Source organism: Dendrobium catenatum, unplaced genomic scaffold (genome assembly GCF_001605985.2).
Source record: "Dendrobium catenatum unplaced genomic scaffold, ASM160598v2 fragScaff_scaffold_726, whole genome shotgun sequence".
NCBI classification, from domain to species: domain Eukaryota; kingdom Viridiplantae; phylum Streptophyta; class Magnoliopsida; order Asparagales; family Orchidaceae; genus Dendrobium; species Dendrobium catenatum.
Genome location: NW_021319188.1, coordinates 264,259 through 290,854, shown reverse-complemented (window position 1 = coordinate 290,854; position 26,596 = coordinate 264,259). Strand labels below are relative to the sequence as shown.

The 26,596-nt window shown below is 34.2% G+C and overlaps 2 protein-coding genes across 6 annotated transcripts; both read right to left on the bottom strand.

Moving 5' to 3' along the window:
• Nucleotides 1-1,644: 1,644 nt before the first annotated feature.
• On the bottom strand, nucleotides 1,645-16,190 carry LOC110098028 (RNA-binding KH domain-containing protein RCF3). 3 transcript variants are annotated; one of them, XM_028696263.1, is made up of 9 exons: nucleotides 16,046-16,190; nucleotides 14,366-15,105; nucleotides 13,580-14,032; nucleotides 10,921-11,175; nucleotides 10,422-10,742; nucleotides 8,686-8,765; nucleotides 7,470-7,581; nucleotides 7,233-7,393; nucleotides 1,645-1,959 (listed from the first exon to the last, which is right to left on the bottom strand). In XM_028696263.1, exons 2-8 carry the CDS (start codon nucleotides 15,065-15,067, stop codon nucleotides 7,250-7,252), a joined length of 2,067 nt encoding a protein of 688 aa, XP_028552096.1. In that variant the 5' UTR covers nucleotides 15,068-15,105; nucleotides 16,046-16,190; the 3' UTR covers nucleotides 1,645-1,959; nucleotides 7,233-7,249. The 3 variants fall into 3 exon arrangements, with proteins under 3 accessions (XP_028552096.1, XP_020680387.1, XP_020680386.1); XM_020824728.2 differs by lacking the exon at nucleotides 1,645-1,959 and adding an exon at nucleotides 6,718-7,024; XM_020824727.2 differs by lacking the exons at nucleotides 1,645-1,959; nucleotides 16,046-16,190 and adding exons at nucleotides 6,718-7,024; nucleotides 15,770-15,850.
• Nucleotides 16,191-19,807: 3,617 nt separating this feature from the next.
• On the bottom strand, nucleotides 19,808-25,978 carry LOC110098044 (V-type proton ATPase subunit F). Of its 3 annotated transcripts, none has more exons than XM_028696262.1 (5): nucleotides 25,780-25,978; nucleotides 23,629-23,765; nucleotides 22,330-22,411; nucleotides 21,142-21,224; nucleotides 19,808-20,131 (listed from the first exon to the last, which is right to left on the bottom strand). In XM_028696262.1, exons 2-5 carry the CDS (start codon nucleotides 23,689-23,691, stop codon nucleotides 19,967-19,969), a joined length of 393 nt encoding a protein of 130 aa, XP_028552095.1. In that variant the 5' UTR covers nucleotides 23,692-23,765; nucleotides 25,780-25,978; the 3' UTR covers nucleotides 19,808-19,966. The 3 variants fall into 3 exon arrangements, with proteins under 3 accessions (XP_028552095.1, XP_020680409.1, XP_020680410.1); XM_020824750.1 differs by having other exon boundaries at nucleotides 23,629-23,733; XM_020824751.2 differs by having other exon boundaries at nucleotides 23,629-23,711.
• Nucleotides 25,979-26,596: the final 618 nt, after the last annotated feature.

The window sequence follows — 26,596 nt, the reverse complement described above, 5'->3', positions numbered from 1 at the left end:
TTAATAATAATGATCAACCTGTCAAATAATTGGCGGTTGAGATCGAGAATTGTCGGTCATTAGCAAAATATGAGGGATACATTAATTCATACAGTATAGCTCAAGTTAACTAAGAACTTTAACTAGTCAAGTAAACATCATTTGATAGAAAACACTTCACAGGAAAATTAAGTGTTGTAACAAAGCTTTGATACAACAACAATAAATCCTAGTAAGTCTAGACATTTATAAAAATCAGATTTAGCCATAAAACAGGAAAGAGAATAAGCTAGAATTCAAGCAAACATGAAATCAAATAAAATTTCTTAAAGAACACAAACAGAACGCTGCAACACGTCAATGATACAGTATAGCCGCTTGAGCCGCAGGAGCAGTGCTAGGAAACAGTTCCATAAGCAGTATTACTAGCTACAATGAATTACAAACTCTAAAAACTTTAGCAAATCATCTTGTTATCCATCAAAGTGTACCCAGATGTTGAAATCCCATGATGCTTTGATCTTTGAATTTCAACATAAGGGCGGATGCAATTAAAACTATAGCAAACTAACTCACATATCATGGCCATGTAGAAAAATCAAATGAAAAATAATTCACTCAAACCACAAAATGTAACAATCTGTTTGTAGTTTTCATGAATTCGGTGGGATGTTGGCGACCATAACATAGATCTGTTTGAGAAAAAGGTTGGCTATGCTTGGCCAGCATTTTAACAATTGGAGAAATATTGACCCAATCAAAACTTTGCATCATCTGGGTTTTAATCAGAATCCAGTTCCATCATAGGAAAGTCTAGAATTAGTTTTAATCTATGTTGGGAGGCCATGTACTCCAAAACCCCCTTAAATTATTGGTGCTATGTGGCTACCACTTTGGAGAACTGACTTCATGAAATCTCAAAAATCATATCCTTTCACATATCAAGCACAATTTTCTAAAAATCCTAGAATCTCCAAATACTTCCATATGTATCTCTGTTATATTTGGATGCTATTGCAGTGACATTTATATGATTTAAGAATGCATATTTCTCAACTTGTTAAAATAGTTCCAAGACTTCAGATTCAGCTGTTTATTTGGCTTGTCTGGATAAGAAAATGGAGGATCAGAAATTGGAGAAAATTTTTCCCAACAAATTTTAGGTTGCTTATGAGTGCACAATAATTGATTTGAACTTTTTTTTTTTCCATTTACTTTCACTCAAATAAAGCTATCATTCAAAAATAAGCTTCATATATTCCTTCTTTTCCTCATGATGCAATAACTATCATAAGTTACAGATTATCTTTCTAACAATTACCTTTATCTGTTGTTACACTTATTAATAAATTAATAGAGAAACCTAGCATGCTTGATTGATTATTATTTAAATCCACAAATCCTTGTTCTGGAGGATATATCATATGTTTATCTAGTTTTTATATCCTCAATTTGTTTAAGAGAATGTATTTCATTCAAACAATTTGATAAAAAGTCATGATTAATTTACAAAACAATCTTTCAATAACGTCAATTAGATATTATTTCATATAACCATGGAGATTGGATAAAAGACCAGATATTTTGATGCTAATTTTAGGATAAAAATCAATCTCAGCATAATTTAATTAGGATTATGGTATGTTAATAATTTGTCCCAATCAATAAAAAGAAATCAATTGTAGCAATATTAAAATTTAGGAGGATTTATATGCATAGCACTAAAAACACTTATTTACATATTGAACATCTAAACTTTATTATTTACACATATAAGACTTAAAATTTTAAACATGAGAAAATACTTACCCACAATTGCCATCAATATCCTATATCGCACAGCTTCTTCATTATCTCGCCAATTCCATCGTTGTTGACACTTTCGCTCCCCGCCGATCCAGTTGCCTTCATCGCATGCTGTTGTTCGATGAAACATAAGGAAGAGGTGACTAAGCTCACTACGGCAGCACACCAATGGGGCTGGCATAGAGAAAAGAAAGTCGCATTGGAGCTTTGCTAAGTCAACGCTTGACAAAATTGGCTAAGTTGCGATAGAGCCAACAAGACAGGAAAATGAAGTTGCAACAAAGCTGGCTAGGGCAAGACTGAGTTAAAAAGGTATTAGATTATGTAAATATTGAAGTTTGGATGTTAAGATTTCGAGTGCTTAATATATTAATCCCCCTAAAATTTAATCTATATTCCGTTATTCTGATATTGCTACTGTAAAAAAAAAAGTTTAGATCATTTGAATTCATAATTAATAATTGAAGTTTTCCTAATAAAAGAAACTTTTACTGTTCATATGCATAGATATTGGAATATGATCAAGTGTGCAATGCTAAGCTGTACTAGTTGTGTGCATGAATGTAGAGGTGATTTCTTTTAGCGAGAACAAAGTTTCTTTTAGAGCATCATTTCAAACTAAATAACATCATATTCCAATTTAATAAAATTGATGTGATAATAGAAAAACATGAAAAGTCTGAAACATTTCTAGTTGAACCTCAATTACTAATAAAAAAAACAGGCAAGATGATGCCATAATGTCTACCTGCATTCCTACACGCTACTCCTTAATCACTGCACCCTGCGCCTGATAAATATGTTTTTAGAGTCGCAAATCCACGTTATGTTAGATATGTTTTCCAAGTATAATCCAATTTAGAAGCTACACAGATTAACTTTAAAAGGAAATAGTCGCTTATTTTATAAATATCTTATAATACAGTTCAAAAATTAAAAACAGCATAAGCATTGCCCAAACATAAATAGTTGCAAAAGTCAAAAACAAGATACACAGAACACTGGTATATTTCTTTTGAAATAAATGTCTATGAATTTAAATTGTATTATCAGCCTCAGCACTAGAGTAAGATGTGCAACTTACAAAATAAGCTGATCACTAAAATTTCAGAAACTAAGCATTTGCTCCTCTCAAGACGGTTGCTAGTAGAGAGTTAGGCCTAGAATTCTTAGATATTCACTCTGCTGATATGGCCAAAAGTTTTCCTTAACGTAGATGAGGAAACATTTTTGCTAGATGAATAGTGCATGTAATTGCTTATGGCATTATTTATAGTTATCATTTTACAGCTTTGGGGCCATATAATACCAAACTTGGACAAAAATGGTTTAAATGTGATGTTATTTATTGAATATACTCATAAATCAGCATGTATCTATATTTCCTTACAGCTTTAATATGCAAAGCAAAGTGACGCAATTTGACAAGCATACAAACAACTAAAAAATATAATCTAGAACATCATTAATTTATGATGGAGAATTATAACATCAATAAGATATTCAAAATTCAAACATACATAACCATAATTACCGTGCACCAAGGAGCTTTAGCTCATCTGATATGATCATCGGTTTCTAAGGCAGAGATGAGAGGTTTGAGTTCAACTTGTGACCTTTAAACTTATTTACTAGATCCATGTAAGAAATTTGATCTGATAACTAGAATTGTGCGGGTTAGGGATGCCTCTACACATAAGCTTATTATATATTTTGCTCATTTTCCTCTCCTTTATTAAGCAAAAGGTAAATGCATTATTCCACATCATACTTTTCTCATACTCAGGCCATCTTGCTGATATCTTTTTTTTTTAGTACCCAAAAAATACCCTTAAGGTATAAATATAATCAAGTATGATATTTGGCAATGTTTTTAATTAACTATGATTGATAAAGGGCTTAATATTTATCCAGCTACTTCCTTTCCCTTCTATATTCTATTCATGGTTTATCTTTTAGTTGTATGCCTGCCATTTGCCATTAAAATTAAACTTTTGAATGCACCAACTAAAGAGTTAAATGAGTGTTCAATTTTGAATATTTTGTCATTGATTTTGATAATATTGGTATAGTTTAAATTAATTTATTCATTTCAAGAATTAGCACTAAGGGTATGTTTGGGACGGCTTCACTGCTGCTTTGCTGTATAAAAAGATAGTAAATAATGGTTTGGCATATTGCGTCAGAACTAATTCACAGAAATTTCTGCGGCCCAGGACTGCTTCCCGCGACCTTGCCTGCATCCTGCGGTTCGCTGCTTTCCGCTGTTTCGAAGGGCTAAAATACCGTAAATGCCCCACTCATGTTCTCCCTCATTGTCGGCGATGTCATTTCGTGAAGCAACGTCAGAAATCCATCCTATCCTTTCTCCAAAAACCCTCACCGGAAGCCCACAACGCTTCCGGGAAGACGCCTTGCCAGATTCCGTCGACACTGCAGCCAATCCAGGCTTCAAACCTCGAAGGAATCTCCGCCAAAGTTCCTTTGGCGGATGAGGTCAGAGGAACTGACACTCCACCAGAGAAGATCTGTCGCTCACTTTTCACTCCAAAGTTAGGATTACACTTGCTCCAGCTTTCATGTCCCCAATTATGAAACACTTGCTCAAGCTTTCATGTCCTCAATTATGAAAACCCCCCATCTCCTCTCCCATCCGTTCCTCCCCTAAGGATTAGGCGTTGAAGACCTGCTTGCCCACTTTTTCGTCACCGACTCCGGCGAGGAAGGCCGTTTATCGTTATCTCTACCAGCATTACCGAAGTCGACGGCTGGCTTCGATGATATGAGTTCGACGAGCACAACGCCGACTCCGGCGAGGACGGCTGGCTTCGTGGAGCCGCAAGTTTTTTTTTTCATCTAATTATATTAAATTGTATCAAAATAATTTATTCTCATGCTTATCATTATTATAAAAATTGTATTTATTATGAAATAATAAAAAAAGTTATTATTAATTTTTAGTGTATTTTAAAGTATGATATTACATTGTAAAAAAAAGTACTTTGATATTTAGAAGTCATAAAATAATTCATAAAGTGGATACAATTTTTAATGTAGAATTGTTAGTTTATTATCATATAAATTAAAAAAAATTGATAGTTAACCAATTTCTTTCATCACAATATATATAAGGTTATAAACGTAATTTATTCTCATACAGCTGCAGCACAGCAGCTCGACAGTTATACTTCACAAATAAAATATACTACTTTCTATACATCAACTTCAGAACTCGACTTTTTGTACAACAACTTTACAACCTGATTTACCGACAACTGCAGCCGTCCCAAACGAAGCCTAAGTCATCTTCATCGCAAGTTGATTGAAACATTTTCCTCCTCTACTCTCCAATCATTGGCCTACACTTGAATTATAAAATGTCATGAACTCCTACAATACCATTACAAAGTTTATATGATACTAGTAAATTTACAGGGCATTTAGTGTATATCCAATATGCTAGAGAATATTATGTTCTATTCATATCACATTGATGTTGCATTTTTTATTGTGATACTCTCTCTTTTTTTGTCGATTTCTTTATAAATTATTAATGTTTTTTTTAATGTTTCAAACTATTTTAAAAATACCATGCACCACATTGTACTCCCACAGAGAGATGGACATTTTGATTTGCAGTTACTGGATGCTACCACATCCTTGACCCTTGCTAGGACAGTATTCAAGAACTTAAAAGGCGATAACAGGACAGCAAAGCTGTCTGCAGCATGATCATTAGCAATATACAGCACACAGGTAGAAGAAGAGATGCAACAAAATCAACAAACTGAAGCTGTTAAGGTCCATAAATGCTGGCACTCATCCAAACTTGGTACTAATGGAGTTGGTGGATATTGAATCCATAAGAGGAAAATGATAGGAAATACTTGAGTTCGCAAGTAACCCTAAGGTAATACTTGAGTTCGCAAGCAAACCTAACCAAAATCAGCACAAACGAAGAGGAAACTGCTGTTTTGTAGCAGAAAACAGCAGTTTTTCAGTAGAAAACAGCAACTTACAGCAAATCAGTGGAAGAAATCTCAAGCAACATTAAATCTGGTCAATTTTGTGAGAAATAAACCAGCTAAGATAATGGAAGGCCATAAGGTATTAATAATCCCCGTTATGACCTGGACAACTCGGGTATCTGAGCCCTGCCAAATTGCTTCAATGAACCAAGTGCCCAGAAAAAGTTAAGGGCATGGATACCTCATGTGAACAAAAAGAAACTATAAGTTTAGAAATCAAAATAAACTTACTAGCAAAACTAATCAGCAATGAAACGGTTGAATGTATATATATATTATTTATTTATTTATTTTTTTTTTTTTTTTGAAACGGTAGAAAATATGAAGCATGGAAAGAAATATCAGCACATCAACAGCACAGGTGTAAAAAAGTTCTGTTATTGCATCAAGAAAAGCTGATAAGGTGTGTCATAAAGAAAACTAGAAATGTTAGGGTGTAAAAAACTCATGAAAAGCAAGCAGCTTTCCTAGCTATTATCCTGTTTCCTTGAGAAAATGCAAATTGCACTTCACGTAGGCGTGAGATGCCATTCTAATCAACTCATGAAATCAGAAAAAGATACGGGTCACAAAAACTAAGGCTTCGTTTGGGACAGCTTCATTCTGCTTTTTAAAACGGCTTTCTTTCAGCTTCTTCCAAATAAAGCCTAAATCAAACTAATGAACATTCAGAGCCTTTTTGTCAAGATTCACGATTGTTGACTACTTGTATTGTAATCTACTTCCTTGAGACTTGACATATTTTATTCTTTTTGAAGGCAACTTGTTGACATTCTAATCAACAAAACCCTGATTTGGGAAAAATAATATTAAACAATTTAAAGATTACCCATGGCATGTTCTATGGAAACATATTAAAAAATAAATAGAAATATCACCAAGGCCAGACAACCCTCCCGCCATATGCAGAAAGAGAGAATCAAGTTGACAAACACTTGAGATCACTGGTAGTATTATGCAATAAGTTTTACTGCAATCCATACAACTTTCCAGATAAGAGTTCGACATAAAAATAACCAAACAAGAACTCCAGTACAAGAAGATTTCAATAGTTGTTGGGAGCATGTATTTGCACTTAACAAGTTTGCAGTTGCTTCCCTGAAAGATGTGCATCTGCAAAATAAAAAATCTCCCTAGAAATGTTCCACTGATCTGGCCTAAAACCTAACTGCAAAATCATATGCTCATCCAGTTAACCATTCCGTCTTCAGCTGAAGGATGCCAACATGAAGCAGAATGAACAAAATATATCAATTACCACATGAAATACAGGGGATATATATGAGAATATTTGTAAGTAAAGTTCAACAGTAAAAAAACCGCTTGTATTTATCACAATAAAACTACATTTCATCTTCAGCATGATCAGTGAATCAGCACAAAATAAAGAAGGCATAATATCAAAAAGATAAAGATAACCTTCACATAAAGAAAAATCACGGTGCAGTGGTTTCACTCAGTACAAACGCTTGAAGAAGACTCTGTGCAGCATGAGTTTGTTCAGGAGTTCCAGATATTAGTATAACGGTTTCCTTTGCATCAGGTCTAGGTTCAGTGATGGTTATTTTGGCCTCTGATATCTGAATATTCAAAGATTATTGGAAACTTAGTTAGAATTGATTGATCCACAATTGAAAAAATCCAATAATTTCTAACCTCACGAATCCGCCTCAAGCAGCCTCCATCCTCTCCATAAATGGAAGGCACGAGGGCTCGAGGAACAACAACGTCCACCGTTGCATGACTGACTGCGGCTGACTGGTTTCCTCTGCAAATTTAATAAACCAGAAAGAAAACAAAGAAATGAAATGGTGAAAATGCACATAAAAAAATAAAACCTCTAAATGTGAACTGCCGGAAAACTACTGAGGTCCAGTTCGTTTCAACACAAGTGCTTTGAAATAATTCATGATGTGTTCCAAATGTGAGTTTCATTTAGTGCTATTAAGTCAGCTGGGCTTGACTATAATCCATGAGCACGGCCTTCTAAAACTCTTAACTAGTCGGCCATAAATAGTATGAGCTATGAGCATAAATGGGTTTATCAAAATGGGTTGATGGTTAGACATTAAGTTCATTTATCATTTAGAACTCTGATCCCAAAACAAATTCCATTACTATCTGCCAGCTTGATATTGCTCGAACCCATAACCACTTATAAACATGACTAAATTATTACCAATATATCACCTAATGTATTGCTGATATTACACATCAATCATGTAAGTATTATTAATTTTTAATTGGAAAGAATAAGTTTTTTATCAAGCCACTATAAACTAAAGCATACTACAAAATTATTTTTGAGCTCAAACTTAATTCAAATAGGTTTAAATTGATTTTAAGTCTAAAATAGAGTAAGTTTCTATATTAATTGTAATTTGAGAAATATATTATATTATCAATGGGCCTAGCGGGCCTTCATGGGACACCAGCTAAAATCTATCACAAATCTGAGCAAGTCCAAGGCCATGATATCCCTAATTTCATCTTAGTGAGTTTAAGTGATCTCTATTTGTTTAGCAGAAGCCTAATGCTTACAAACCAAGTTATTGCGTTTGTTTGGACTACAATGAGTTCCATTGTGCCCAACCTCCTATTGATTTTAAATTATTTTACTATAATTATAAGTACAAGTTCATTTATCATCCCATTAGTCTTATATTTTTATTATCATTAAATGCAACAGAAAACAAAACCGAATGTAACTTCCAAGACTTCAAAAGTAACACTCACTCCTCCTCACCTTTATAAAGGTGAGAGCAATGTATAAAAACACGCTTTCATTCACTTATAAGTTTCAAAATTGAGCCTCAAGCACTTCCAAGCACTTATCTCAAAACGAACTAGCCTAAATGGATTAATGTCTAACCCTGGGAAACCACCAGTTCTTCTAGAAGGAGCTCCTGCAAAATCAGAAATAGGCATCGGTCCACCACCTTCTCGCATGCCCTGTAACAAGTTAATCAATAACATCATGAAGTAATTCAAAATAGAAAAAAAAAGTTGTATAGAGCAAGTTCATTATAGGTGAAATGCAACTAATAATGCTTCGACCAAAATAATTGACACAAGTTAGAAGCATAAGGTGCTCAAACAATAAAGGGGAATATCTTTAACATAGAAGAAAACATGCAGTTATGGATAGAAAAGAATATTGGCGGTGATGCTTAAAAAATATACAATTAAGTAGAAGTTTTTTACTTAGAATTTTCTATTTCTTCACAATGTGGAACTAACTACAGGAGTTAAAGAGGAATAAATTATTCAACGCCAACATAAGATTTTCTTTTCTTTTCTTTTTGGGTCAAAGAAGAAAAGCAATGTCTTTCATGATTGGCAAAAAAATCTCCATGGGCAAGGACATGTACCCCCACCACCAAAGAGATGAAAATTTATGGACATCATTGAAACTAAAATAGATTTTTTGTACACGACAGTCGTTTAACTACATATTTTCAGAATGACAAGGGCTTGGCACATGTTGGGCGTAACTGGGGTTGACTGCATAAAAGGCAGCCTACCACTCGACCAAGCTCGTCAAAATAGTAATAAATAACTAATATAAATCTTTTTAATTTTAAAACATACTGAAATAATAGGCCATAACATTTCTATTTTTGGTACTTTAAAAAAAATTATCCTCTGTTGGACGGCTTTTTTTGCTTTAGTCATGGATGTTCTTACTAGAGATTTGCAAGAGGATATTCCCTCATGTATGCTTTTTGCAGACGATATTCTTCTTGTTGATAAGACTAAAGAGGGAGTTGAAGGTAAACTTCAATTATGGAGGTCAACGTTAGAGTCTAAAGGTTTTCGTTTGAGCAGATCTAAAACTGAATACATGGAGTGTAATTTTAGTAGTAATAGATCTAGTGGGGGGTTTGTGACTTTGAGCAATCAAGCCTTAATAAGAGTAAATGCTTTAGATATCTTGGGTCTATTATTCAGAGTGATGGTGAAATAGATGGGGATATTATTAGTATAATTCAAGTTGGATGAATGAAGTGGAGGAATGCATCAGGCTTGTTGTGTGATAAAAAAGTATCACTCAAACTCAAAGGGAAAATTCTATAAGATGATGGTTACACCTGCAATGCTTTATGGCGTAGAATGTTGGCCATTAAAAGAGAAGCATAATATCAAGTTAAGAGTTGCAGAGATGAGGATGCTTAGGTGGATGAGTGGCTTTACTCTTAGAGATATGATACGAAATGAGCATATACGTGAAAAGGTTGGAGTAGCTTTAGTAGCAGATAAGATTAGAGAGAGTCGCCTTAGATGGTTTGGTCACATAAAACGGCGGCCTTCCGATGACCCAGTTAGGAGAGTAGAAGTATTAGATTTAACCTATGTTGAGAAAGGTAGAGGTAGACCTAAAAAGAATTGGTTAGAAAATATTAGATATGACATTTCTTTATTAGATCTAAATAAGAATTTGATTCTTAACCGGACCAATGGAGAAAAAGGATTTACGTAGCCAACCCCACGTGATGGGATAAAGGCTTGTTGTTGTTGCATGGTTTAGAATCTTTCACATTTAAATTCAGAGATAAGCTTAGCAGTAAGAGTTCTGAAGTCCGATGCAATAGCAAAATATCTAATTACCTGGGGTGCCCATGGTGCTGGAGGCGCTCTTTCTGAGCCGAGAGGAGAAACACCTGAACCATGAATTGAATGAGCAAAAGCAGATCTTTCCTCATGTGCACGAGCACCAGCATCCTTCTGGAATGGGGGAATACCACCATATAACCTTGGAGGTGAAGGTTCCCTCCTTCCCATGTATGAACCAAATGGAGGCATTTGATCAAGAAAGGCCGGATGGGCAGGATGGTTTAAAGCAGAAGCTTTATCACGAAAAAGATGATTTCTGAGCCTAGCAGTTATTTGCAAAAGGGCTTCCTGAACAGCTCCAAATTCACCACTTACCTATAGAATGAGGCAAAAATGTCAATTCTTAACTCATAAAAACAGCCAAGATAGTAATTAAAAAAAAAAGAATGAAGAGAAAAAGAATGATTGCACACTGTCAAAGATGCAATAAGTGGCCGAGTTCTACAAAATAGGACAAATGAATATTTAAATAAGGGTATAGCACATATCATACTTGAACTATTTCATCATTTTCTGGCACGCCCTTTGGGATCTGATCTTTACTCAAAACACGAATATGGGCTCCAGAAAGCTTCCTCATTTCTGCTATAATAGAACCACCTTTTCCAAGAAGACAACCTGTTTGATTGGGAGTAACAAGAAGCCTAGACAAGACAGAATTATCTTTAGTCTCAGGTACTGCCATAAAAATTCTGTGCTGGACACGAAGGACTGCATCTTGGGGTGGGGATATTCTATCACCTGGGAGCTACATAATGAAAGACAACATAGCAAATTAAGCAGTTATATAGTACCATGTCCATAAAGAAGTTCGATTTATTGTATATACTATGAAATCACTCATGAAATCTGAAAAAAATCGGTTTGTATATGAGAAAGCCTAACCGACCTTCCGTCAACTAGATTAAAAGAAATGATAGCATATCAGCACTAATAATGATGAATTTCTCATGAACCTTAAACTTTTCAAGACACTTATGTGATCTGTAAAATACATTCTAGCATTTAAACCTAATATCATCAGTAGAGCTATCCTTAATATTGAGGATCAGCTTTATAAATCCTTTATCTCAGGTTCCTATTGATTGACACTTCTAATATTAACTCTAGTTTAAGCATTGCCTTTACAATTTCTAAACCAAGACCACAATATCACTAAAGTTTAATAATCAGCATATCATGAACTCTGATTTCCTTAAATAATTGCTGCTAGGTTTCCTAATATCATGAACTCTGGTTTCCTTAAGCTTTAAGAGATAGGCTTTCCTTTTACTCCAATTTTTATAAGGGAGTTCAAGAATTTGAAGATCAGATGAAATTAATAGTGCAATGAAGGAAGCTAAATGTAGAAGATATTAATCATTTTGTCGTTTCATGATTGACAAGAGATACAGAAACCTTTCATGCATGTTGAAGAAAACGTTTTGTAGTTTTTTCAACAAGAGATACAGAAACCTTTTTTTGCATGCCCCAATTAAGTAGCTATGCTTATGATGATGCATATATACACACAGACACACATAGAAACAAGGGAGACGTGCTTATGCAAGCTGCCTTCAAAAAAGATTTAACTTTTGTGATTTTATAGTTACAAACTAACTACCCCAAGCCTTCAATCGAAGTTGCATCACTCATATATCTAATATACCAGTCCAATTTTCTGCTATCAAATTGGTAGCATCTTCTCCTTGTACTTTCTCTCTTATGGTGCTTCTAAAGATCGAGCTAGACACTTTGTGAACTCTACTGAACTAAGTAATTTTACTCTCCTATTTTGCAATAGTGTAAACTACGTGCATTTTTCACAAGTTTGCAATTTTTCTAGTAACTATTTGAAGAAATCCTACCTCAATCAATGCACTACTTAGATCTATCATATTCAATGTTGACGACCTTCAAAATTCCTTGCTTATTGATACTACTTCTTATGTAATCCAAACCATGAGTGCTAAGGTAAGACGCATATTCTGTCCGAGGCGTATACCTCCATGGGCCTCAATAAGGGCAGAAGTCATATCCGTGGAGGCTGTTGCAATCCAAAATGTTCAAATATCATTTGTTCATCGTAGTTGCATTAGGACTACTTGTCAGAGACCATGTAAGCCCTCTCTTGGACAACTTCTAGAATTGGCCCTATCACTTGTTATGAATGTGCGTAACTAATCAGCATTGCTTTTTTTTATTGGTGTAAATTGTAATGATATTTTGTGCCTGGCAACCTTTTCTGAAGAGGCTTGTTATTTGTAATAAGTAAAGCTTGTTATTTAAAAAAAATAGAATAAACAACTACATAGACATCCAAGGAACATTTCTTATAAAAAACTAAGAAAAATATGTATTTTCAGTTATTTGAACTAAAATAGCATTCATAGAAAATTTCAACCAAACACCTAAAGCCTGATTTGATTAGTGACAACAACTCAACAGCAGGTTTTACCAAACAATATCAATTATTTCACCTTCAACACAGCTTTTTACTCGTTACAAATTTTCCAACACAGGTTTTTACCTAAACATTACAAACAGCAAAGGAATTAAGAATCAAAGCTTTAATATTAAAAAATATTTAGTTTACAAAACCCGACAACAATAAGTTCAAAACCAATGAGGCCAAAATTAAGCAGCTAAACTATTGTATATAAATGTTTGGTGCAAAATTCATTTTCCACTTCCACTTCCAACCAAACAGCTAAAGCAATCCCCTTCCCCTACTTCCGTGCCTCCTCTCAAGAGCCCTTCCAGCCAAAAAGTAAAGTAATCTACCCTACATCCCACCCAGTCAAGAGCAGCCAAAGTCATAAGATTAGGTAGGCTAGAAGAATACCAAAAAATAGGGTACAACAACATTCATGTTGGGAGCAATCCCCACTCGCCTAAATCTCCACATCACAACCAAAAAAAATAAAAAATGGAATGGCTTCTTGATATGATATATAAGCCGGGCAATGTTTCTGAAATTTCCTAAAATCAACTTCAGTAACATAATTGGCATTTTAATGTAATGTCATATTTGGAAAACTTTGCAAATAATTCTAAAAGAAAATCCAACAAACACCGAAACACGTTAGATTAATGGCAGTGATATATTGTGTAAACTTCTATAATAAAATAATAAGCATAAAGAAAATTTGAAAGAACAATGAAAGCGTTACCGCAGGACCAGAAATGACTATAATCCGATTCTCTATCTCAGAAGGAGTCTCCAGAATTTTAATCTCACAGCCTGTTTCATGCTGGAGGTTCTTGACAATATTACCTCCCTTTCCAATAACACTTCCAACCTTATCATTTGAACACAACAATCGAAAGACAAGAACCTCTGGAGCAACTGGCATCTGCCCTGGTACAGGACCTTCATGGAACTTGGGAAAAGATGAAAGATCAGGAGCATCAAATGGTGGCCTATTAGGAAAAGGTGGCCCTTGAACAGGCATATTATGATAATTTGTTGGGTTAAAAGCCTCCGGACGAGGATTAGGAGGATATTGATGTGATGACACGGGAGGATTGTCTGCAGAGAAATCACGATCACGAGGTGGATTCTCCATGAGCTGCTGGGAAACTGATTGGAGAGCTTTTCTTATAGAATCTACACCACCTGAGATCTGTCCTCCAATGTGATATAGCCATTCATTAGATTATAAAAATACATATTAGAGGAGTCTCTTTCAATATATTCCAAGTTGAAAAATAAAGATGAATATTGGATTATAAGCAAATTGAGTATCTTCAAAAAAAAAAACAAAATAATAGTAACAAAGAAAACAAAGGCTAATAGGCGGGTTCAAACAAGTTCTGAACTATTTTTGTACTTTTGCAAAAAGGAAAAAAAAATCCCGCTCCAAATAAAATATCAATGATGACGCCTATCTAAAACACCCAGGGAACACAGTTAGCGTAATCTAACATGCACTAAGACTAAAAAAGTTAATCATTACCTGGACAATTTCATCATTTGGTGATGCACACAGAGGAAGCTTGTCCCTGGGAAGTATTCGGATGTGAGCTCCACTATCAGTTGACATCTGCTTGATCACACTTCCACCCTTTCCCAAAAGACAACCAACTTGGTTGGGGAAAACCAGCAATCTTATAGAAGGAGAAGATTTCTTATTAGCCTCATCCGCATCATCATTTTCCTGCTCACCTTCAATTATTCTCTCAAAAATAAGAAACAAAGCCTTTTGAACTAAAGATGTTGCCTTCACTAACTTTGAATCTTCAGTGACGGCAGAATCCTCCTTTTCTTTGCCACCCTCTACACTAGCTTTACCATCCTCACCGCCATCAGCATTACTGCCCCTATCATCTTGCTTAGTCTGCTCATTTCTAAACTCAGAATCTTTTGCATAACGACTTATGACTACAACTCTCTCATCACAACCAGGAACAATATCTTCAAGCTTTATTTTTGCACCAGTCTCGTTCCGTATTCTTGCTATAATGCCACCTCCTTTACCAATTACACTTCCAGACTTGGAAGAAGGGCAAAGCACACGGAAAACTACAGGCCCTGATGAAACTTTGAATTGACTCGGTTGAGAAACAGATGGAGAAGTTTTCTGCCACTTCCCTCTTCCATTTGGCTCCGTAGGATTGCGTTCAAAAGGTCTCTTGGCAGGTGTAAATGGCAAAGCCATGCTTCAGTTACGTTATGAACAGTTGTGGGCACTTTTATCTACAGTGAAAACAAATATTGTAAGCAAGAACTATCCATCGATATTACCCACCGACTAAAGATAAGCAACAAGATGAACCCAATACTAAATCATCATTTTGAAGTCACTTGAAAAGGATTTTATTAATTCAAAATGTAGAACCTTGAAGACCTTTTGATTTCTTAGAAGTCAGATGGTAGTTCAAAACTTCGAATATCCACGTCAGACATCTAAATTGATTCAAAAGACACTAAAATAAGTCACATTTAAAACATTTTAATCCAAATGGGTTTGCTTTGAGCTAAGTGGGACAAACAAAACATTCAAAAACCCCAAATTCTTGACAAATCACAGCAGTTTCTACTACTACCCTCAAAACCACCCCAATAAACCTATCGAAAATGTTAACACATAAATAAATAAATCTGAACTTCCTCACATATTGAATAAAAGCAAACGAACTACAAAAAGGAAACTCAATGTCGCAATTATTTACCCCATATTCCACTCATCATAACAGAAATACGATAAAACTAATACTAAACGAAGCAGAGGCCAGGCCTGGAACCGCCGAATAGTCAATAATGCACAAAGAAGGCGCTGGAAAGCTGGGGACGGGAAGTTGATGGTGCCGATAAGTGTCGTATTAGGGCTTGCGAGAAGAAAGGAGAAGCGAAAAGTTACCTGTCTTGCAGATGAGCAGACGAAGAAGGCGAAGAACCGTAGAAAAAGGTTAGGGTTTTGGAGAAGCCCTGCAGGTCGCAATCATTTACCCAATATCCCAGTCATCATAACAGAAATACGATAAAACTAATACTAAACGAAGCAGAGGCCAGGCCTGGAACCGCTGAATGGTCAATAATGCACAAAGAGGCGCTGGAAAGCTGGGGACGGGAAGCTGATGGTGCAGATAAGTGTCGTATTAGGGCTTGCGAGAAGAAAGGAGAAGCGAAAAGTTACCTGTCTTGCAGATGAGCAGACGAAGAAGGCGAAGAACCGTAGAAAAAGGTTAGGGTTTTGGAGAAGCCCTGCAGCGGACAAAGTGGCGCTCGTCGAATTTAGCTCTTAAAACAAAATGATATAGCCCGAAATAGTGCCATGCTGATTTCAGCGAATGGCCAATTCTTAAATAAGATGATCTTTCTATTTATTAATTTTATTTTTAATAAAGATTATAAATATTTAATCAATAAAAAATTCTAATATTTTGAAAATAATTTTAATATATAATTCTCATCCTAATTTTATAAGGAAAAATATGATAATAATTTGTTGATTAATAATGAGTGCATTTTTTATTTTAGAGATTATTTAATAATTTATTTAAAAAATGAAGGTTAAATTGACTTTTTGATATAATAAACCAAATTCTAATTTGGATGAATAAGTTTCCAATTAATGTAGCTCCATATTATAACAAGTGATATAAATTATTGACTTTATGAGATTGAGTAGGTCATGTGTAACTCATTAGTGATATGATAATAATAAATTTTATGTTATGTCATCAAATTGAAAAAATAATTTTTTGTGGTAGCTTCAATCATCGCAAAAGTGTTCATAACAATCAATTATGATCGCTTAATTTATCTCAAAATCAATTGCTATAGAACTTGTCACAAATAATTTGTGATCGAATCCAGCAATCGCAAATGTATGATTTAATTGCAAAAATTGGACGCAAAGTTCTTGATCGGTCCATGTGTTTTTTTGTTGTTGATATTGATTCATAAGATCCTATAATAGTCCTTTTTTATCTATGATTTGTATTATTATAATTTCATAAAACAATCAAGTATAAATTTGATTTTCATTTCATTTCCTTTATACAACCACAACTAGTTAATATGAATTATCAACTATACACATTCAAATTTTGTTTAACTATCGAGTTAATGTAAACATAGAAATAATTAGATAACAAATATAGAAATAATTTAATTTCAATGTCAAATAATATTACAATCAATGTGGTTATTATCAATAATACTTGCAAAAAACCTTATACAAAATTAAAAAATATCATGCTCATCAGCATCAATTCATCATCATCACTAAAATCATCACCACCAACATGAACTCCACATATAATACATAATCATTGCAGCTCTTTCAACATATATTATATAATCTCTTGACCTCCAGCCACGTGATACCGTTGATATTGACTACATTTTGATTTTATGATGCCAATGATTACCAGCTTTTGTATGTCAAACGATTACCAAAGTCATAAATGTGGCCCTTAGTAAGCCCCATATAGCTTTCATTCATGCATTGAGGTCGAACTCACCCTGGCTAGCAAGCACCCTACTCATAATTAGATATTATGACTACCTCATAATTTTCCCCCAAAAAATTCAATATATGTGGCATGCATATATATTATATAATTCATGCAATTTAATAATTGAAAATAACTAAATTTGATGCTTATGGAAATGGCAAAAAACAAGATGTAATCGTCTGTCTCTTTATTCTTGTGAGCCCTATGGAAAAGCTAATTTTTTTTATTAGAGCTAGTTTTAGTTCTCTCTTTTATTTTAAATCATACATTTGATTTATGATTCCATGTATGACATGTAAAGCATGCATGCAATTATAACACTCTTGCTTATCACCATCATGATGATGCTTTACATATTAAGATTAATGGTTTAAAATAAAATGAGAATAACAATCTAAGGACTAAAATGATGCATGCATATGTTACAATCACATTTACCTCTAATAATAAAAAAAGCTCTAATAATAAAAAAAAGGGATAATTTCTTTTTTTTTACACCAAAAAAAATGTTTTTTTTATTTTTTTTGCATAAATAAATCATTTATGTTTTTGTAAAGGGGTGCTACATGAGGACTTTACAAAAGATCAACAATCCTAATACTACACTCGCCCAAGCACGCATAACTGCGGAGTTTTGATGGGATTTGGAGCATTAATTCTGGTATGGTCGCACCCACAAAAAGATCATTTATGATACTTTCTAACCAAGTATTTTTAGAGTTTTCGTCTATCTTTTAAAATGAAGGGTAAATATAATACATCTACTCTCTTAATTGGGTATATAAGAGTGAAGCCACTCATTTACCTGAACATCATGTCTTTGAAACCTTTAACTTAAATTTATGCTTCTTTTTTAATAGTCAACATTTTATATCATAAAGCATAAAGCATTGCAGGTCGCACCATCATCTTATATGATTTTCTCTTAACTTTGAAGAGTACTTTTATATCTATCACACAACATACCCGATGCATTCCTTCACTTCAATCATCCAACTAAAATTCTACTAAAAATATACCCATCATAAATAGATGCAACATCATTATTAGCATCAATTTATTCCAAATGCAGAATGAATGTTAAGTTGTTTTTATAACCAGGGATCCTTTATTTGGTTCATGGGGCTGCCTGACAAGCCTCTTATTAATTGTGACTCAACTCTCAGGTATCTCCTAATTACAAATGAATTCCAGTCCCAACAAGTCAAAAAAAGTCCAAAAAATGGTCCATTCTGAATGTAGAAGAGAAAATTTTATAGGCAATTGAATTGCTGAGGTGGTGGTTGATGACATAAGAAATTGCGCTTGGTTAGTAAGGGTGCAAACGAGTCGAGTCGAGCTCGAGCCAAGGGGTGTTCGAGTAGAGCTAGACTACCAAATACCGAGCTCGACCTCAAGCTCGAGTCGAGCTCAAAAGATGAGCTCGAGCTTGACTCGTCTCACGAAACAAGTCAAGTCGAGCGGCTCGTCGAGCGGCTCGTCGAGCTCCTTCCCGACCTGCATCGTCCGTGGACAGCTACGTCATCCCGAGCTACGTCGATAGTAAAAGGCACGAGTGGGGGTGAACTGCTTGTCCTAATGACATGAAGATATGACAGAGAGTCATTGTGATACAACAGAATATTGTCCCTAGCACAATGTTCCTCCGTATGAAAAGCAATCAGGTGGCACCTTCAGAATGGCTAAACCAGGCAACAACTGTTGCAGGCTTACCAGAATAAGGTGGAAACTTTGGGAGCTCATAGAGGTTTGTCTTACCGAGACAAAAGAAAGCAGAATTTCAAGCAAATGTGTAGGAGCTAGTCCAATCAGCAAGTCTTGGGGCCAACTAAGATTTCGTTCTGCTTCTTAAAGTATCTTTTTCGTACAAAACGAAGCCTAAGTTTTTTACTAAAAAGCTGTTTTAAGAAGTGGTAAGAAAGACGTCCCAAATAAGCTTAAGATGTAAAGAGTGGAACTGGGCAACAGTACTGATTTTGGTGAGTTTTCTCCTCTAGGAAAGGGAAGAAGAGAAACTCTTTTACGAAAAAGACCCCTAATAAATTCAAACAAACCTCATAAATAAATGAAAAACCAGCAGAAAAATCAACATGCATTATCCTGAGAAACAATAATTATCAAAATAAATCATCAATGCATGGGAGAAGCAGAAGATGTAATCACAACCGATCAATCTCAACCCCCTAAAGAATATGCCCATAATTGATCCCGCAAATCGTTTCAGAGGTTCCTTGAATAATGACAAAAGGCCACAACAAGAAAAAACATGAAAGAAAGTAAACTCTCAATTAAAATATTATTAACCTCTACTAACCCAATTTTGCTCGAGATCTTTCTAATGCAGTCAAGTTTCTCACCACCTCGAGATAAATCAGAAAACGAGTAATAAATAAATAATAGCAATTAAGAACTGATTCATGCCATCAACTTCAAGGTTATTGAAACAAGCCAAACATATATATAAAGGTGGGTATATTACATTTTATTTCCACATCCACCACAGGTTTTTATATGGGTTATTTTTAAAGTCTAACTGAAAGTCTGAAACCATAAAAGTAGAAAATGTTTTGACTAGAACAACAAAGCTTCTGGTTTTAACGCCTGTCAGAAGCCACAGACTCAGCAGAGAACAAGTACTTCACCCTAGAGAGCACAGAATCATGTGCAGGATCATAAGGATGATCCTTTGAAGGAATCTCTAGAATTGCAGGAACAGGTTTGTTGTAGCTATCCACAAGAAACCTAATCATATTGGCAACCTAAGCCAAATAAAAACAGCTCATTAACCACTCCATAAATGATTTTCGTCTCTATTTATGACAAAAGATATGTGAATGGAGGCACAACTGTGTAAAAAATCAAGTACCAATATTTAAGTAAAGAGAATTGAACTAGAATTTTGAATAGATGTTGGATATGATAAGGCAATCAATAGAACATTTGCAAGTAATAATTACAAACAAAATAGATTTAGAGTCCGTTTGAGATAGCTATAGCTATTTATAAAAGTATTGTAAAGTTGTTGTGACAAAAAAATTTATGGATATTATAAATTTTTTTTCTTTTGAAAATTCTGATAAAAGCACTAAAATGATCCCTTGACTCTTCATAAAGGATCAAAATGATCTCCAACTGTGTTAAAGATTATTTTGATCCCTCGAGTCATTAAAAATGAATAAAAATAGTCCCATGTTGGGACTATTTTACATGGGACTATTTTTTTTCATTTTAAAGAGTTGAGGTACTAAATTGATCTTTTAATATAGTTGGAGATTATTTTGATCTTTTATAAAGAGTCAATTGACCATTTTTTATTCTTTTCTCTGAAAAAAATTAAATAACTTTTTTATAGATATCACAATCTAGCGGATCTAACTATAAAAAATTACTTCTCAACACAAAAATTTATTAAGAGCTACAAGAAAGCAGTGGTCAAACAAAACTATAGCTACAATATGCAAGACAAAGTAATGAAAAAGTTGCCCCAAATAGACATCAAGGCTTATTTGGTTGAATGTAGGTAAAAAAATATATTTTAAAGAGATAATTTTAATTTCACTTATTTTTGCGTGAAAATGAATTCATAAGATTTGAAATATTTTTTAAGTGTTTGTAGATTTGAAAATTCAACTGATTTCTAACAACATTCCAACCAAATGTTAGAATATAGAAAATTCATAATTTTTCAAAACATACTTATAACTGAAAGCAAAAAAATAAACCCCTGAAGTAAAACATAAATGAAGTACAAGAGCAAAAAAATACTTACATATTGACTAATAAGAACTATTGCAATATCATCCTTTGCGGTGAACTCTTTGAATGCATCTTCAATTGCTTTTACAGTTGTTTCTAAACCAGTTGAAATAACATAAAAACTTATCAGACATAACTAGTCAGACAAACTGACATGAGATTAGCTAGAAGAAAATTGGTATATTTCAACAAATTAATTATTCCATTAAGCATGCATAAAGTAATAATCTATTAGGAGGGGAATATATATATATATATAAAGATCACCATCCGTTGACCTATCATGCAAGGAATTTAATGATGCACAAAAGACTTTAAAAGGGATGGCAGCAAGATAAAAAAAAATCAGCAAACAGATAGCATTTGCATTGTTATGGCAGTTGATAGAAACATCAATGCACGGATATAAAATGAAAAATATTCGGATTATACAAATACAAACATGAGAATTTAAGACTGTTTATCAGATGTTACTTTGCATAACGTGTAGATTGAACATAAGTTCTGTATCAGTTTCACCTTCGCAGCCAAAAAAGACAGCTAAAGCTCATAACTTTATTACTCATTTTATCATTAATTTCCATCTATTTAGAGTTCTTACGTTAGTGGTCTCAAAATTCAGATTTCATATTCTACAGGATGATAAATATTTTCCAAATAGATGAATAAAACAATTGGTGAAACACAATGTAGATATCCGGTATTAAGTCATATAACCACAGTGTACTCAATGGCGCTTGCAACATATTTTATAAGGGATTCACATTCTTGACCCCTTCATTAGAGGGCAAGAGCAAATCCACTTACATGATCACTGATAAGTCATTCTTTTAATTACAGATTGATAAACACGCAATCTTGCAGAAGCACTTAGGTTCTAAATAAGTTTCATCTAAGTATTTACCAAGAGATACCAATAACATAACACTTCAGAAGATGATCATGCAAAGTTCATATAATAAAGAAATCAAATATGTTTCACATGAAGCATATCAAGAAGCTCATGTTGCATCTAAGCTCCCAAATCAGCTGCAACTCAGTATGAATTGAAAGTAAATGCACGTCAGAACTTGAAAAGTATAGCTTACAATACAAAACATAAAACGAATCTGACGTTTTAATACAAATAATGTACAATCGACTGAAAAAAAAAAAAGTTAGGTGAGCTGAATGTAATAAAATATAAAGATAGTCATTATACTGGAGTCCACAATGAGGTAGTTCGTCTTTCTTCGCAAATCCACATTACCAACTCCAGCAAGTAAAAATCCAGTCACAGTGTCCTGAATTGTTAAAAAAAATCGCAACTCTTCAAATCAGTAAATTTCCATAGAAATGGTGCATATGAAACACATAGCATGCTACCAATTTTTATAAAAAACTATATGATGATCGTGGTCCATAATGAAATTTTGTAACAGTGTATGCTGAGGGGAAGGCTTGATTGAATGTACTAATGGTTGATTTCTTGGTATCACACAGAAGATCAACCAACACTTGGAAACACTCCAAGGATTCATAATTTATATGATATTTCAAACAAGGGTTGTAACTTCAGATTAAATCACTAGTGCACTCCATTGAATAATGAACTGTGACAAATCATATATTGAAACCTAGAATTCAAATTTACTGAATCTATGTTGATGATAAGAACAAATCATGGTCCAGCAATACTATGGAAATCTCTATACAAACTGAAAAGAAACCAAACCAAAATCTCCAAGCGACATCAATGCATTTGTGAAAATGAGCCACAAAAAAATAAACAAAGCTCTTCGCAAATTCAATTCATTATTATTTTCATTGTTCATGTTAGACTCAAATTCATTAATGTCAGATATTTATTTATTTGTGTTTAATTGTAATTATTTGATTTGTTCATGAACATCAATGAACACAAATAAATATATCAATCAAAGGGCGATTTTTTCATTATTTTGAATAAAAAAAAAAGAACAATAAAAAAAGAATCAAACTCAAAACCACACCAAAAGGCAACACTTAAAACCATTTACAAATACTACATTATGATTTCATTTTTTGCGTTATTTTCATTACAACATATATAAATATTTAATAATAATATTTTAAGAAGCTTTTACAAGCCAAGCATAAACATGAAGTTCTGTTGTGCTTGATTCATTCAGACGTGAAGCCTAAATATAATGCTCATGTTAGGCTCATTAATAAATGAATAAGCTAAGCAAGAGACAAACATGAGCTGGTCTCAAATATCCAGCGAGCTAGATGAACACCCTTAAATGTAGATATCATTTTCAAATTTTCCTCGAGACTAACCTGGATGCAAGACATAAGACATGCTGACAGTAATAGAATAATGCAAGACAATTACTAACTAGTAAAAGCTCTCCTCCTGTTGGGCGTAGCAGCAAATCTAATGATATTTTTGGAACACCACTTGTGAGTTGGCTACCAGAGTGATTGTTCATCAATAAGTAAGCGAAATGAATTATTTTATATACAAAAAGAAGCATACCTCATCAGCAATCATAGCTATGAGAGCAGAACTCTTGGTAGGTATCTGAGTTCTCCCAGCCATTGTGAGAAATTGAGAAAAGCCTGAATAATGAGGATAAAACCACTGCAAATAACAATCCCGAAATATTTAATAACCTGGCTATAAAGAACTCTTATCATCCTGAAAGCAATAAAACAAATACAAAATATATCCAGAAGCTATAACTAGACAGAATATGCCTTTATTTAAAAAGTTTCAAAGTAGTATTAAGCTTAAAACTGGTTCTTCAAGGTTAGTAGACATGGAGCAAACGAGGCAACTAGGTGATAATAGAAGGATATTGAAAGCCCCAATATGCAGCCTTACAAAGAAGCATGAGAGTTGTAGCAACAGTGAAATTTTACAACATCTTTATAAATCTTTAATTAACAAGGATAGAAATAGTTTTTGTATGACAAACGCAGTTGTCATCTTATGCAAAGTCGTAATCCATCTTTCTTCAGCATTAACACAATCTTAATAACTCAGCATCAGCTTTACCCTTTTGTTCATTATATTTAAGATGTTAGTCCAGTGTGGAATCCGATTGTGTAGACCAATCAGGTTGTATTGTTGACTCAAACTTCAATTCCATCAACAAAACTTGCCAGAGGTTGCATGGGGGGCCTCCCCTTGCTTAGGTTCGAGGGCTTTGCCCCCAAGATTTTTTTTTCTTTTCATGCAGCCTAACTCCAGTGCTACAGCGCTGCAATCTCTGGTTGGAGATATAGGGCAAAGACGTTGTAGGTCGGATGAAAAATAGAGAGTGGAGAACTACGACGCTGCGAGTCAGGATGGACAGTTTTCTTGCTTGTTTTTAATGTTTAACTTAAAGGTTTGTGTCCCTTGGGGTGGTTAACGTGTGTCACTTTATCAGTTCTGTGAGAGTACGAAATAAAGAGTGAATAAAATAAAGAGTGAAGGAGAAAAGCAGAGAGTGAGAGAAAAAGAGATCAGTACAAAATTCTCCGATTTTCAAAGTAAATTTCTTGGTGTCACTACTTTGATGTGGTGTGGCTCCGTGATTTTTTTCCCGGTTTCGGAATTTTGCATGTTAAATCTTGGTGTTCTTTCATTTTCGTTGCATTTTATCTTTCTTATTTGTGTTCACTCTGCGTGGTTTTCCTTCCCAACATAAGAGCATGTATTTGGTCTAAGTTATAGGTTAGCCAAATGGTTAAAAGCCATTTTTCAGTATCTTCATACCAAGTTATGATTTAGAATGACTTAGGTTTACAGTTTTTAATGTACCTCTAGTAGGCAGATTTAGTTAGGGAATGTGAACAAAGACGTTTTTTTATTGATAGATCCCGATGTAATCCTATGAAAAACAAGAAAAATTTATTGGGTCATCATTTTGACTAACATATCCCATCCTCACAAGAAATGAAAACTCAATCTCTTCTCTTCCTAGGAGGAATAATTTAGGAAATTAACAAAGAATTAAGTGAGAAATAGGAAAGCTCACAATATCATAAAAAAACAGTGTAAATTATGATAACAAAGAAAAATGAGTGGTAATTTATGATGCTAGGGAAATTGATGGCTTAGTTTATTCATTGAGAAAATACATGTTAGAGGCTTTGAATTCAAAGGTGTTGATCCCCATTTAAATAGTAGCAAATATTTTGAAAGAGAAACAATCGATTCTTATAGCCTCTTTTGTGGTCGAGAACGGTATATCAAAAGCAAAATTTCAGAAGCAGATGCAGTGGATTATAACCAAAATGAATTTGAATACCCATAAGATATAGCTAACAATAGAAATATAATATTTTTAATCTATTTATGAATCGGGCCTTGGCCTAGTGATTCATACCCCAGTTTACAGCCATGAGATCATGGGTTCATTCCCTACTCCTTACACCATTACTCATTTCTTAGAAAAATACCAGGCACACATGTTCATTTGGCGCTATTGAATCAAGATGTATACCCTTTAGGGGGTGTTTGGCAACAGGATTTACACTGGATTTGAGCTGGATTTAGCGGAAATCCTGCCAAACGAGATTAAGGGGCTGTTTGGTATCGAATTTATGTTGGGATTTAAGTCGGATTTAGGCTAAATCCCTCGGTTCGGTGGATTTAACGGGATTTAGCCGAAGAAGCGCGAGAAAGGGAGAAAATTACCTTCACAGCTACCGAGCTCCTGTTCTTGCTTCCGATCAAAATGTCGTAACTTCCGATCGGACAGGAAGGAGAAAGTCGTAGAAGGAGCGAAGTCGAATAGGCACGAAGGAGCCGAAGAAGCGACGCGTGCACTCTATACACCTCCTGCAAAGCAACGAAGCCGAGCAGCAACGACGAAAAGAGAAGATGATAGGCTAACCTAGACGCCTTATGTTATTATCAAGACTTTGAAAATCGGACCGGATAATGAACCGGAAAAAAAAGAGTTAGAGGTTTGATGGTTCGACTGGGGTCGAATCGAATGACGTAATAAATATTTATTATATTTAAAAAATAACCATATATTTAATTCTAAAGAGGATTTGAAATCTATAAGCTTATAATTGGCAATATTTGGTCTTCATTTGAGATAGTGTTTTGACTATGCTCATACACATATATACAACTAACAACTATCAAGACATCAACAAATTTTCTCACAGAAAATCATTGAATTTTTATTCAAAAAATTATCAAATAAATTTTTAGCAAATTTTTTTAACAATAAAAACATTCTCAAAAGGAACTTACCTAGTCTTCAGCAGCTCCATGCTTAAGCAAATCATGGGGCTCTTGCTGATCATAATTATTTTTGCTTACAGAAAAGCTTCGCCTTTGATCGGCAGTGGCGGTGATGACCAGAAGCCATACATCGACTGTGCTGCTAAGGAGCGAGCAAACCTCCGGGTTGGTAGCCATTGTTGACGATATCATCTCACATTCCAAATCAGAGAAAATAGAAACCCCTAAATGCATAAAAAAGAATGTGCAAGAAATC

What these genes read in the sequence shown, in the direction of transcription:
- LOC110098044 (XM_028696262.1), bottom strand. Translation starts at nt 23,691, where the DNA reads ATGGCTGGGAGAACTCAGATACCTACCAAGAGTTCTGCTCTCATAGCT. An exon ending in TAGCTATGATTGCTGATGAG is followed by an intron (nt 22,412 to 23,628) that starts GTATGCTTCTTT and finishes TTAACAATTCAG; the next exon opens with GACACTGTGACTGGATTTTT. An exon ending in TAGTTCTTATTAGTCAATAT is followed by an intron (nt 20,132 to 21,141) that starts GTAAGTATTTTT and finishes TATTTGGCTTAG; the next exon opens with GTTGCCAATATGATTAGGTT.
- LOC110098028 (XM_028696263.1), bottom strand. Translation starts at nt 15,067, where the DNA reads ATGGCTTTGCCATTTACACCTGCCAAGAGACCTTTTGAACGCAATCCT. An exon ending in CAAATGATGAAATTGTCCAG is followed by an intron (nt 14,033 to 14,365) that starts GTAATGATTAAC and finishes ATTGGAGGACAG; the next exon opens with ATCTCAGGTGGTGTAGATTC. An exon ending in TAGTCATTTCTGGTCCTGCG is followed by an intron (nt 11,176 to 13,579) that starts GTAACGCTTTCA and finishes TTCATTATGTAG; the next exon opens with CTCCCAGGTGATAGAATATC.